The sequence below is a fragment of the Monodon monoceros genome, unplaced genomic scaffold, assembly GCF_005190385.1.
Source record: "Monodon monoceros isolate NGI ecotype Baffin Bay Population unplaced genomic scaffold, NGI_Narwhal_1 Super_Scaffold_11, whole genome shotgun sequence".
In the NCBI taxonomy this organism is placed as follows: Eukaryota; Metazoa; Chordata; class Mammalia; order Artiodactyla; family Monodontidae; genus Monodon; species Monodon monoceros.
The window spans coordinates 13,156,095-13,170,328 of NW_021703767.1; the positions used below are offsets into that span (position 1 = coordinate 13,156,095).

The 14,234-nt window shown below is 42.0% G+C and overlaps 2 protein-coding genes across 3 annotated transcripts in view; one reads left to right on the forward strand and one right to left on the reverse strand.

The window, feature by feature from the left end:
• Positions 1-3,487, forward strand: part of SCAF4 (SR-related CTD associated factor 4) — a 56,441-nt gene extending 52,954 nt beyond the window's left edge. For both annotated transcript variants that reach the window (XM_029214581.1, XM_029214582.1), the window contains exon 20: positions 2,212-3,487. In XM_029214581.1, the coding sequence (XP_029070414.1) occupies positions 2,212-3,125 (914 nt within the window). In that variant the 3' untranslated portion in view covers positions 3,126-3,487. The remainder of the gene's footprint in view (positions 1-2,211) is intronic.
• A 2,215-nt stretch (positions 3,488-5,702) lies between these two features.
• Positions 5,703-13,344, reverse strand: SOD1 (superoxide dismutase 1). The gene is made up of 5 exons (XM_029215093.1): positions 13,173-13,344; positions 9,947-10,040; positions 8,159-8,228; positions 7,225-7,342; positions 5,703-6,122 (listed from the first exon to the last, which is right to left on the reverse strand). The coding sequence occupies exons 1-5, from the start codon at positions 13,242-13,244 to the stop codon at positions 6,015-6,017; spliced, it is 462 nt and encodes a 153-aa protein (XP_029070926.1). The 5' UTR covers positions 13,245-13,344; the 3' UTR covers positions 5,703-6,014.
• Between the last annotated feature and the right edge of the window lie 890 nt (positions 13,345-14,234).

Here is a 14,234-nt window from a genome sequence, read left to right on the forward strand (position 1 = left end):
TACCAGTTTCATCCTTGAGTAAAGCTGGTGGGAAAGTAAAGTTCAATTTGTTGAAGTGTGCTTCTCTATATGATGACTCTAATGAAGGAGGCTGTACGTGGGTGCACATTTTATGTTGCTTGTTTTGAGTTAAAGTCCACAAATGTTGCGGCTCTACGATTTCTTTAAAAGGTGGGAGCAAGGACGTATCTTAGGTGCCTTGTTGTCCCTTGTATGGTATGTACTCAATATATGTTCACTAAATGATATGAAGAATGTTAGTTTGCCATGAATTTTATATCAGTCTGAGATAATAGTATAAGCTCTGTAATATGTTCATTGTCTGGGATTTCCTAAGGAGAGTGTAAAGAGTCTATGGGGTCTTGGCCTTGTTCATCCAATTCATCATTTCTGGCTTTTCACTATGGTAATTAGCATTTCTCAACTTCAGGCCTGACATATGGAAGCATAATTTTTTCCCAGTTACCAAAGTGCTTGACTCTAAACAGTGGTGGATTTTGGGGGACCAGGAGAGGCCAGTAAGATCTCAATGATCACAAAAGAAAAATGTGTTTAAGTGAAATATTTAGTGTTAGGATACTTAGCATCTGTCAAAATAGATGCGTAGAATAATAATTTCAGCACTTAACTGTGTGCCAAGCTCTGAGCTCATGCTTATGTACTTTATCCCATTTAATCTCAACAAGAGGCAGGTGGTATTATCCCCATTTCTGAGGCATGTGTCCAAGGTTGCTCCTATGTGAGATCCTTTTCACTGAATGTATTTCTCTTTAAGCATTTAAAAGAAGGTACTCTGTTTAAGTAAATACCAGGGCGGTGAGTCTTCATGTTAAGAGTTATAAACTGATGCACATAACATTTTCCAGTCTACTCTGTTTGGTGCCTAAGTCTGACAGAATAGTATTGGACCGTATGTCCTGAGGAACAAAAACTGAAGTAGAAATTCTTGTCTGTCATATTAGTATGAATTGTTTATACAGAAAATCTAGGAGCAGATAGGACTTGTTAAATGTTTGCTAAAGTGAGTGGAAGTGATTGAAACTGTAAACATAAAATAATATGATGCTGGGGACAAAAAGATGAAGTATTGGGTTTGCCCTCTGGTGGTTTTACTGTCAGTGTCACGCAAGCATTTTTCTCACCATTGCCAGTTGATGGTCATAACGCACAACTTGCTCAAAGGCATTTCTGCAGTACATGGGTAAATGGCACATTCTGACAATATCTGGAACGTTTTCCTTTATTAGAATAACTTGTTGGTCATAGTATTTGCCTTGTGATGTTTATATTTGCAGAGAAATGAGAGAGACCACGATACCTGTTACTTAAGTTGTGAACCACAACAGATCCTCCTTTTCCATGGTATTATAAATGATGGGTTGGATTTGATTCTTACAGCATAAGCACACCCCTGTAAATGGGAAATAAAGGCATTGTCACTTTCAGCAGCAGCACTAACTTTATCCGTTTTGCCACCTTTGGGAAAGTGAATAGAAGGCGACTGGCTGGGCACGCAGCATTGTTCAGCAGTCATGTCGGCATAGCAGTTTACACGTTATGCTGTGCTTTGAAGAGGGACTTGTAAAAATAAACTCTACGTTTGTGCATGGATCTTTATTTTATAAACATTAAAGTAATGCTTACTGCATAATAACTGCACAAAGCATTGTAATGACATAGAATCAAAGAAACCTCCCTCTTCACTGGATTTTCTGGGTCATTGACCCCATTTTTTCCTAGTAAAAAGTCAAATTAAGACTTAGAGTAAGAAGTTTTCTTCTAAGAGTACACCTGAAATAACCTTCAGTTGGGTCAAATAGTTCAGTTCTTTATCTCATTATTTCTTTTATCTCAGCGCACATGTGTTTCTCAAGTATTTTGAGTGGTAAACAGCTACTAGCCAAGGCTATAGAAGGAGATTCTGACATACTCTTTCCAAAATTTGGTATATTACAATTTCTTTTTGCAGCTTATTTTGACCTGTACCTATATTAGGTAGATGTGTATACAGTGTGTGTCTCCAGGACTGCTTGCCCTGCGTTGTTGCTGGGCCGTCACATTTTTCTGCTAGGTAGACAGGCAAACAGTATGAAATTTGAAGGTTTGGGGTTGAATTTCATTTTGCTTCAAGCCCCACGGGAAATAATTGGAAATAGAATATGCTGTCTTCTGTGTTATTTTATTTAGACTTTAATTTTTATTGCCTTGCAGGTACTCAAGGAGTAATTGGGCTCCAAGCCCCATCCACTGGTCTTCTTGGTGCCCGACCTGGCCTGATCCCACTCCAGCGCCCGCCAGGAATGCCTCCACCTCACCTGCCACGCTTTCCTTTGATGCCGCCTCGTCCCATGCCTCCGCATATGATGCATAGAGGTCCGCCACCAGGCCCCGGGGGTTTCGGGATGCCTCCGCCTCATGGAATGAAAGGCCCCTTTCCTCCCCACGGCCCCTTTGTCCGGCCCGGTGGAGTGCCAGGGCTCGGGGGCCCAGGGCCAGGCCCAGGGGGTCCCGAGGACAGAGACGGAAGGCAGCCGCCGCAGCAGCAGCAGCAGCCGCCGCCGGCACCGCAGGCGCAGCAACCGCCACCGACGCAGCCACCGCAGCCGCCGCCGACGCAGCCACAGCCGTTTAGAAACGATAACAGGCAGCAGTTCACTTCAGGTAGAGACCAAGAAAGGTTTGGAAGAAGATCTTTTGGAAATAGGGTGGAAAATGACCGGGAACGGTATGGGAACCGTAATGATGATAGAGAGAATAGTAATCGTGAAAGGAGAGAGTGGGGAAGAAGGAGCCCTGACCGGGACAGGCACAGAGACTTGGAAGAGAGGAATAGACGCTCTAGTGGGCATCGAGACAGAGAGAGAGATTCTAGAGATAGAGAGTCTCGTAGAGAGAAGGAGGAAAACCGAGGCAAGGAGAAGCCTGAGGTGACAGACAGGGCAGGCGGTAACAAAACCGTTGAACCTCCCATTAGCCAAGTGGGAAATGTAGACACTGTTTCAGAACTTGATAAGGGGGAGTCTGAGTCTGCAGTTGTAAAACCTTCTGAAGAGTTACCTGCTGAGGCTACCTCATCCGTTGAACCTGAAAAGGATTCTGGCTCAGCAGCCGAGGCTCCTCGTTAGAGACTGGAATTTGTCCACATGTGACAGTGACACTTCCTGGAGTGTAGAGCTTGAAGTGTACAGATGCTGTATTATACTTGCTCCTGCTATATCACAGCCCCGCAGTAGTTGGTGGGGAATTGTAAGCAATTTGATTGCTTCCCTTCTATTTAAAAATAGCCACAAAATAACAAAAAATACTGAAAATATGAATAAATATTACCCTTTTTGCTGTAACTTTTTAAAAGTTTTGACTTTAAAAAGTTTACAAATCGTAATTAGAAGTGCTCTCTATTTTTTTTTTTTAATTTAAGACAAGGTAACGGTGAAAGCTCCTCAAAAACAATAGGGATGTTTTTAATAAACTCTATTTTCGTAACAAACTTTAATGTGTGCTATTCTTCCTACACTGCATTAAGGTGGAAAAGGATTGTTCACCATCAAAGTTTGAGCTGTTAATACTGTGTTGGAGTCTAAATTAGACTTGTATATTTGATGGAAATAGACATCTTTATGTAGTTAGTCTCAAACACTTCATTTGTAATATTTTTTATTTTTAGCATTTCAATCGTAAGGCAAAGGTTAGTGGTTTTAATGTTAACTGAAAAGCTTGTTTTGGAATTCAGTCAAGGTCGTCTTTTTTTGCCATTGACTTTGTGGTAAATGTTGCCCTAAATAATTGTAAAAAAATTTTTTCGCTGGGGGGAAAAACTGGACCCCAACATCACCCGTTGTACTATAAATTATCTGATTGCCTGGGTATTACTTATTTAGAAAGAAGGTTGGGTGTTTTTCTTAACCATCCCATTAAATTTTTCAAAAGGGTGAAAGAAATCAAGGTTAGTATTTGCAACCTAAAAGCTTATGGTCTTATCTGTTTAAGGACTTAAATGCAACCTATTGTTTCTATACAAGCCTCGCCTGTTGCCTTTCTTTTACCACTTTTTAAAGTCCCCTGCTGGGCAGAGGTAAACTGAACTTTTTGCCACTTACAAAGTACTTTCTCTCTTTTCCTTAAAATTGTTGGGTTAACTAGGAAAAATAGTCGTAGGTTAGTTATCCAAGAGCTATTACATGAAGACATCCAAAGCCAAATCAAACCTATACCTGAAATAGTACAGAAAAGCAGTTACATAAAGCTGCTTACCTAGTGCCAAGGAAAAGACCCTTAACATAACCCTAGTACTTTCGGCCTTGAAGCTTTTTTCTTCTTAAATCACATTTTTAAACTGTCATTGTTTCAGTGTGCCTAAGGTAACTTTTTTCTTTACCCCCATCCCCAGGCGCGAAGCTGCTTTATTACTTTGGTTTTGAGTTTTCTGCAGCAAGACCTTTGTTTTGATGGGGGGAAATGTATTTATCTAGGGCAGTGTTCTTGAGTCCCTGCCTTTGGAAAGTAAGAGAAAATCCGGTTTCATATATGCAGATTTGAGTTATAAAATTTATCCTTTTTTGTTGGCCCACTGAGAAGTTTAAAAGTCCCAGCTGAAACTGCTTTTGGAAATAAAAATACACCTGATTGATTAGTGTTCAGATTTCAAGGACTCGCAGCCCTGTATTTCCAATTGAAAGTATTAAGGTCACCCTATTTGCACATGGCAAAACCCCGAAAGTACCAAGTAGTAGTAATTACACTTGAGGCTTTAAAGGACACAAGCAAGTCCTGTATTTGAGTCTTGTCCCATTTATGTAACAAAACTGTACATTATGAAATCTGTTTGTTAGTGTTTGTTTTTAAATTCCCTACCTGATGGTAGATGTAACCATTATTGTGAGCATACTGTTATCACCAATATAAAACTTTGAAAACACACACACTACAAATTCTTACTCTAAATTAGCTTTTCCTCTCCTAAGTGACCTTCGCTTGATAAAGTCCATCATATAATTTATGACCAACCAAAACTGTTGCTTATCTGGCTTCCCTATCAGAAGTCATATTATTATAACCCACCGTCAAACCTGAGTTAGATTAACACTTAAAAGCATTCTCTTACAGGTACATATTTCCATTAAGAGAAACAGACTTGAATTCACTAACTGGGTGTGTCAGTTCTTGTATTTAAACAAACAGAACCCACAATCAAACATTTCTTTGCTTCCACCTTACAGTGGCATAATGTATTTCTTTAAGGAGCTTATCTGAAAGCAGATTGTGCCAACCTCTACTTTTATTATAAACTAAACGTTCACAGTTCTACAAAAATGCAGTATGTGCTATTTGACAGGTAGGTAAGTCTTCTCAGCTACCTGAAGCTCTAACTAACTTGCCATTCACAATTTCACTGAAAGTTATCAAAGGGCTCTCTTAAACTGCAACATCTACTTTTTAAAATAAAGGTACCACTTTAATTTCCCTAAAGCTAACAAAGGATAGCCTACTTGTCTGAGATTAAAGTTCAGCTTAGTCTTAGCTAAATGTACCAGTTGCTAACATTTTAAACATTCTGATCTTATTTAAAACAAACACTTTCAAAAAAGAGCTCTATGAAAGTTAATACCCGTCAACATATTACTAAATCTGTTCCATTCAAGCTCTGTGTATGAGTATCAGAGCTAATTTAGAATTTCAATTTAGATACTTTAATAGGCTCAAAATACAGTAGTGCCACAGAGAATGTTTATTGCAGGCTTGAGAACTGAAGAAATTCAGACAAATAATATCCATATGTGACTAAGTTTGGCAAAATACAGAGACCACTGAAACAAGACACTGAGTATGAGTCTTACAAAATTACACAAATCTTCAAGTGATCATAAATCAGTTCTTATTACAGGTACTTAAAGCAATTAAAAGTCACACAAAATACACTTTTAAGGTTACGGTGTTTAATGTTTCTCTAGTTAAATTTCTACAACTAGCAAGATAACATGAGTTACTAGGACTCAAGACCACCTCCTAGGGAATGTTTATTGGGCGATCCCAATTACACCACAGGCCAAACGACTTCCAGCGTTTCCTGTCTTTGTACTTTCTTCATTTCCACCTCTGCCCAAGTCATCTGGTTTTTCATGGACCTTTAAAAAATTTTAAGAACGCATTAACTTAGGGCTATCAAGCAATGACCATATCTTCTCAACAATACCCAAAAGACTTAAGAACCATTTAATATTAGAAAATAACACGTTAAAATAATTTTACTAGGAGGAAAGTATACTAATATTTAATCTAATAGTAAAAAGTAGAAACTACTCCTCAAAGCTTTTTCTTGATAATGCAAAGAAATAGTTACCCTCAAACACTAGGTAAGCAGTGCTATCTCTAAATGAAACACAAAAAAACCCATACAATAGGTTACACGGCTGCCACATGCTGAATCCAACATGAGAAATTCTAGTAATCTCAAGTTACAGTAGTCATTCTTTTATTGTATAAATTGCTTTGGGGGGGAAAAAAGTAAACAACAAAAAAGAACATCAAAATCATGCCTAATTACGGACCCATAAACAAGAGGTAATCCTAAAAATATCTTGACGTATTCGAGCAGTAGTATTTTAAATTTTGCTCATCAAACACTGATATGTGATTTTTCTGCTTCACAACTACAGGTGAAGAAAATTCTAAGAATAAGAGGGTCAACTGAAAGGAGGTGTCTACTGAATGTTAACTGTCCTCTGGGGCAGGCAAAAGGGAGCCTATCCTAGGTGGTGTTCTGTATGAACCAGATGCAGCTCTACGTAACTTGGGGCAACTGCTTCCCACATATTAAACAAGTGATGATAACCTGCAGACATGAATGAGTATTAATTAGTATTGAGGTCCATCCGATTTCAGACTTAAGATGCTCTGGTTAACTACAAGGGGGAAACCCAGTAGTGGCAAGAAAGTCTGGCCAACTAGATGAAGACCACTCCTGTTTCTGTAACACAGATCTAATTAATACGATCTAATGTAATCTACTTTATTACCGCATCTTAGCAAAACAGTGTTCTTAACTGACCTAGATCATTAATTCTTCTTCACTGTAATCATGCAATAACTGCTTTTCCTAATCTGAACTAAAAGTACAATTTATATGGATCCTTAGAGACCAGGACTAATAATCATGACATCATGAAAACATATGTGACCATGTGTTAGAAGTAATTTTATGCATATTCTTATTATATGAACACTTACCACCATTGTGCGGCCAATGATGGAATGGTCTCCACAGAGTGAGATTATAGAATCTTCAATACACACTTCAGCCACACCATTTTGGTCAGCCTTCACATTGCCCAGGTCTCCAACATGCCTAACATTGAAAAAGCGTTAGAGGGATCAGGACTGGTTTCTGTTTAACTTTACTTCATGAGCTAAATTAAAAATGGACTGAGTCAGATATGTAAAGGTGGGCTAAGAGGTGGATATAGTCTATATCAAATAGAACCCACTTTTCCAGACTGACAAAACCCTGAAAAACATGTAAGTTTAAAAACAAGTAACTAGATGTTCTAGACACACAGCTCTTCAAACACAGGCTTCAAGTCTATAAAGCAATGCTCTGGGAAGAGCGGTAGGATGAGGGGTGCACCTCTAATTTCACAGGTAAAGGACCAAAGGGTAAACTCTAAGTTACTGAGTTACGCCTGTTATTTCCTGGCATGGCAGAGCTATGCCCCTAGGCCTCTGATATAAAAATAAATTAATCCTTGTCCTTAAATTTAATATTTTCCTGAAAGGCTCTCAGAAAACAAACACAAATGGGAGTCTCACTGAATTTTCAATATCAAATTTTTATCTACAAACCTTCCAGTGTTTCACAATGGTTTATTTTGCTAGTGGTTGACAGTACTGTTATTCATGACATTTCCTGTATTAGATCCCTTTGACACTTGTATGAGCTCTATATTCAATAAATGCTACAAAACCAAATCGTTTTAAGTGTCCCTATTTAATTCCTTAGCCCAAGGAGTAAGCCATTCCAGCACTTGGGGGCAAGGGGTTACATGGGGGCAACAAACTCAAGAGCAGAGGTGCAATTATCTTAGCATGCAATCTGCAGGTCATATACCCATACTGCCCCCTCAAAGCCGTCGCTATTATTTCAAAAAGAGTTAAGGTCACTCACCTCTCTTCATCCTCTGGCCCACCGTGTTTTTTGGATAGAGGGTTAAAGTGAGGACCTGCACTGGTACAGCCTGTTTATGAAAAAAAAAAAAAAAGTGCTAAATTATGAATCAAAATTCCAAAGTAAGTTCTCAAAAGAAACTGGTCATTGCTAAAAACCTCAAATGGAGAAAGTACTGACCCACACTGTGACTTCTAGGCTAATAAAAACAGAAAGCAACACATTAAACAAAACGGGCAGGGAGTAAAGACATTCTAACTACTGTGTAACACCGGTGAAGTTAAATTAATACCCTTCTCTGGGCTCTGGTTTCTTCACTGCCCTGTAAAATGAGAAGGCCAAGACTTGATCTTCAGTGGTTCTTCTGTTAAAATCCCATGATTATGATCCTACTTCATCAGACAACAGCACACCTCAACTACAAAAAACTTATCTCCCCAGCAACATACTACCAGGCAGCTCTCCTGTTTATGGCCTTTACTTTGTGCGTGCAGAATATAAAACGGCACCTTAATCCAAGGGCTGCTGCCCGGCACAACTCTGGGGCATTCAGACTGTATTCTGTAAAAATGGCACTCCAGTGCACCAGGGAACAGCATTCACATAGAACACAACCACAACAATGCAGGAGGCTCTTTCATGACATGGTTCTTCATTCAACAGCTGACAGAAAGTTTCCCCTGTTTACAGCTTTTATCCATCCTCTACCCAGGAAGAAGACATGCAGGTTACAGAAAGTAGCACAGTAAGTCAAAGCCACAGAGCAATCACCTCCCAAAGCAGAAGCAGTAAAACCAAAAAACAAACAAACAAACAAAAAAAAACGACTTGAGGAATTGTTTTTTAATTAATAATTTATTTTGGCTGCACCGGGTCTTCCTTGCGGCATGCAGACTCTTAGTTGCAGCATGCATGCGGGATCTAGTTCCCCAACCAGGGATCCAACCCGGGCCCCCTGCATTGGGAGCGTGGAGTCTTACCCACTGGACCACCAGGGAAGTCCCAGGACTTTTTATAATTGTTGAAATGGATCAAATCTGATCATTAAATCACTATTTACAGAAACCAAATTATGGAACATTAAAAACAAGTTCTAAGACAGAGGGGATATATGTATACATATAGCTGATTCACTTCACTGTACAGCAGAAACCAACACAACACTGTAAAGCAATTATACTCCAATACACACACACACACACACACACACACACACACACACACGTTCCAGCACAATGAATTAAGTTCTCACCATAAAAAGTCTAAACACTAAGTTTACTCAAATATGGCAATTTAACCCATAAGCTTTTGTTGACTTGCTTCTAAACCCAACTTGAGAAAATGGAAGCACAATCCAAAGTGTGAAGAGTTTACACCCCCTCATCAGTTTGTACCTTGCGCCCCCCCCCCCAGCTAAGGCCCTTAGGCTAGAGGCGCAGAGCAGGGTTATGCAGATAAATGCACCCTGCTTGCCACACCTGCCCTCAAGCCCCAGCTCACCAACACCTGGGAGTAAAGGGGAAGGTCAGAAAGAAGCTGCGTTTTTACTTAAAACACACCTGAGACTCTTACATAATCAACCCATAATCATGATACAAAACATAAACTCCTTCGCCTTCCATTCCACACGGAAGAGTCAAAAGCCATTTTTATCCCTGAGATCGACTTTAGTAGTCATATTAACTTTTAAAAAAACTGTCACAAGTTTTTAATGTTTGGGGGTAACTCTACTCGGTGTATCTTACTAGGTGAAATAACTGTCAGTCACTAAACCAGCAGAGCACCCACCTTGTGTATTATCTCCAAATTGATGGACATGGAATCCATGATCGCCTTCAGTCAATCCTGTAATGGATCCCGATACCACGACCGTCCCATCTTCCTTTATTCAAAGAAAAGTGCAAGAAGTTTGAGACAGCAAATGCTTCTGAACAAAAACAGTTGAATTATCTTTACCACTCACAGGAAAGTGAAAAGAACATGGACTCAGGAGTCGAAAAATCTGTGTCCAAATCCCAGGTCCGCCACTTTCTAGCAGTGAACCTCCAGCAAGCTGCTAAGCTACTCTATTCATACGTAATATGAATAAGTTCTTGTTTATTATGTAAATACTTCGAATAGGTCGTACTTGTGCATAGTGAGTGTATGTGTACAAATCAAACTTTTGAACCCAAATGTTAGCACATCATACACTTTTTAGCACCCTACTTTCTTCATGCACTCTTCTATGTTAGCAATCATACAAATCTGCCTTAAAAAGAAAAACAATATCCAACTTGCTACCCTAGGATCCCTGTTCTCCACTCTCCACCAGAGGGGTGTTTACCCGTTTCCAGCGTGGATATCTTTGATTTACAGCCAGAAAATATCCTACCTCACTGCCCCTGGGGGACTGATCCTAGTCCAAACAGAAGTACTGCTTTCTCAAGTCTTTTTAGGCATTGAAACCTAGATAACCTTTCCACTACGGAGACCAAAAAGAAAGGACAATGAAACACTAAAACAGGTGAAAAAAAACACACTGCAATTCAGGCAACGTTGATGGATAATGGTACCGCATGCTAAATATAGAAATCAAAGAAGTTACTTCTACAGCTACAAAGAGATCTTAGGAAGTACAATAAAATAGACACAGCATCCACACCATATAGTAACACACGACGGTGTCTTTGTTTTTTAAAAAGCCAGGGCCAACAGTTACAAGAGGTGTTAGCCTTGAAGATCGTACTTTCCACTGGCTAGATACCACTGCTCAACGGAAGTGGCCTGGCAACTGCTGCCTCTTGTGTTTCTTTTTGAGAATAGATACACTATGATTCTTCTATGTACAACCTTTAATTTTGGAGAACCCCAAATGTGAAAGTTATTCCCCCAAACACGCCATGTTATCAAGAGCACAGACAGACAAACATGGCAGGTTCTTCCAAGCCTCCACTTAATTGGTAATGCATAGAGCACAAGAAGTTCAACAGTAAGCTGCCTGGGTACAACCCCGCAGGGACCAGGCTATTGCCTCAAATGAGTAAAACAGGTCAGGGAAGCAGGAGGAATGTAAACCGGTCCAGCACAGCGCTGCCCTGGGCTAATGAAGGCTCAGTATGGGCAGATCTCCAGATTTTTCAAGAGAAGCTAAGAATTTGGACTTAATAGGTGAAAATTTCCGATTTTTGAAAACTGGAAACTAATCCAAACTTTTAAACACTCAATAGGCCAAGAAATACAGTTTATTGTCAATTTAATACATCTGCATATCCAAGAGTCTTTATCAGGTACAAAGAGCACCACCAAAATGACGCTGGAACTTAAAAGAGGGGCCATAGAAGCTGCTCAGGGAAGGTGGAAAAACCAGTTTAACTTCTGAATGCAACACCACGAGCCGTTTTCTCAATGGCCACAGGGAAAGAATTCCTCAGAGGCTTCTTAGGTTCTCTAGTGGAGAGAGGATGGACAAAACAAAGTCTTGCAAATGAAAACAGCAAAATTCAGTCAAATGTCAAAGAGCCTTTTCTAGAAAATTTGGAAACCACCTAAAGGAAAAAATTAAGCTCAAATATAAGCTCTCTCTCGTTTAAATCTCACAGATAGGGGACACTTACCTAGATTACTTTGCATGTCCTCTCACATTTCCATAAACCACTTTAACGACTAAATCTCATTCACATTCCCTCACGATTAACAAGCCAACATAAACAATTTTCCACCCACTGGTAACCTCACTAAGATTTGGGGGGACAGGCTTAGTACAAGCACCTTCCTCACAACACCTGTGTTTTGCAGTATCATCAATGAGTATGTCTGTACACTTTATTTTACAAGATTTGTTCAGGGGTTTATCCGCCTCCATCTCAGTTAACAGGCCCACGGGTAGAGAAATTTCAAAGTCACTTTACAGGGAATTTGTTTAAACGAATGCTCCAAGCACAGAAGTGACAATTCCATGCAATGGAAATACTCTAGGCGTCCTAACGTTGGACTTCCAAACCTCATCCACTACCCTCTACCAACAGGAATTCTCAATCCTCCGTGCACTGTTAAGAACCACTTTGGAAGCTTTAAAAAGAGCAACACTCAGACTGCATCCCATCAGGTTTTCATGTAATTGATCCGGAGTTGAGCCCTGGTATCTGTATTTTAAAAGCTCCCCAAATGAGTCTGCTGTGCACCCAGAGTTAAAAATCGCTCCTCTGGAAAACCCCCAACCATGGAGGCTGTTAGATCTCTGGCTTTTGGCGCTCTGACCAGGGCCGTCCTCTTTGCCCTTAGAGGATGACCCTGACCTAGAGCAGGGGTCAGCAAACTTCTCTGTAAAGGATCACTGTCACCTACTCTTGTTTTCACGACCCTTTAAACACAAACATATAAAAGCATAAATATATAAAAGCCACTCAGCTCGAGAGCTGTACAAACACCGCCTCGGGACAGATTAGGCCCGCGGGCCGCAGTCTGCAGACACCCTGAACTAGAGAGTTCAAGGTGGAAAGTCCCAAACGGATACGGATGCTACGAGACCCAGACGGCCCAGCCGCATCCGCCACCCCCGGGTCTCAAGAAACGGCCAGGCCTCGGACTGCGCAACTCAGCATCCGCGGTATCTCAGGACCCAGAATCTGAGCCCGCAAGAAGGGCCACAGCGTCCTCAAGCACCTCAGGTCTCCGCCCGGGCCTACGGACGCCGAGGAGGCGCCAGGGCAACCGGCTTTCCTCCCACGCTTTCTCTCCTTCCGAAACTCGCGGTGGTCGGCACCCACCGGGCCGGCCGGGTGTTCCCTCCCTACACTCCCGCCCAGGCCTCGCCACGCACAGCCGCTGCCAGGCTCGCCCGGTGACTCAGCACTCCGCGGCCGCGCGCGGTGTCGGCTCTGAGGGCGCCGCACGGCTGAGGACCCGGGGGGCGCCGACCCGCCGACCCACGCGCCGGGGGCGTGGCGAGGTCGGCCCGAGGCCCCGCCGGCCGCTCCCGGGCACAGGTGTGCGGGCACGGCCTCGCCGCCGGTCTCCCCCCGCCGGTTCTTGCCTTTTGTTCGAAGTGGATGGTACCCTGCACCGGGCCGTCGCCCTTCAGCACGCACACGGCCTTCGTCGCCATGACTCACGGGGATGCGCTCCGGTCCACTGCGAAGACCACAGGAAAAGCGGGAAACACTGCCGAAGATGCCGACGCAAACCGAGGACGCAGCACCGCGCCGAGCCGCGGCACCTTTATATGGCGGGCTGCCGCACCCCGCCCACCCTGGCCCGGAACCAATCGCCGCCCGCGTTCTCAGCCCGCTCCCCACGGGACGCGAGTGGCCGGGAATCACCGGGGGCGGGGCCAAAGGGCCGCTTGGGGCGCCTTGCCTTTCGTGCTGCCGGCTCCCCCCGCCCGGCGCCCGTAAAATGCCCAGAAACCTGGAACGGCGAAAAACAACAGCCCTTCTCCTCCAAAGTGTGTAGTCCGTGGATTGCAGTACACAAAATAAGGAAAATGAGGTATACGCGGCACGCCTTGAATATCTGAAGTCCCTTTGTCTGGAAATGTAGTTAGTTATAACTGACTTTGGTCATAATATTGTCGCATTTGTTTTTTTAGAAGTTGGGACTGTCAAGCTGGGTGCTTTTGATAGCTTTTACTTTTTAATTGTCTTGTGTTTTGGGTTTCGGAGGGTATGTAAAGTCGACGCATCTCAGTCCCTGGTCTCACCTTTTCTTCCCCGCAATTTTCGTAGTCCTAAACGTTACTTGGTTATCAGAATTGTGTATTCTTTTCGGATATTTCCTGTTTGGCAAGGCCGCAAACGTGAAAATACCAAAGAATGTCAACTGATTGATTTCTCCATACCTCTGCGTTTTGTCTGACTCTGCTGCCCCAAATGTCAAGGAAAAGGGTAGAAGGGGTGAATAATTTATGATACCTCCGTACCTCAGAGTATTTCTTATCCTTCAAGGACAAGACTTCAAAAACATGAAATGAGCAAACAGTACAAACTACTTCTGTGGGTTTTTATTTAAAAGTATAAACATATTTACTTGTGCGCTCAGAAATCTAGAAAGATGTACAAGAGACTATGGGTGGATACCTTTGGGGAGTGCGAATTAA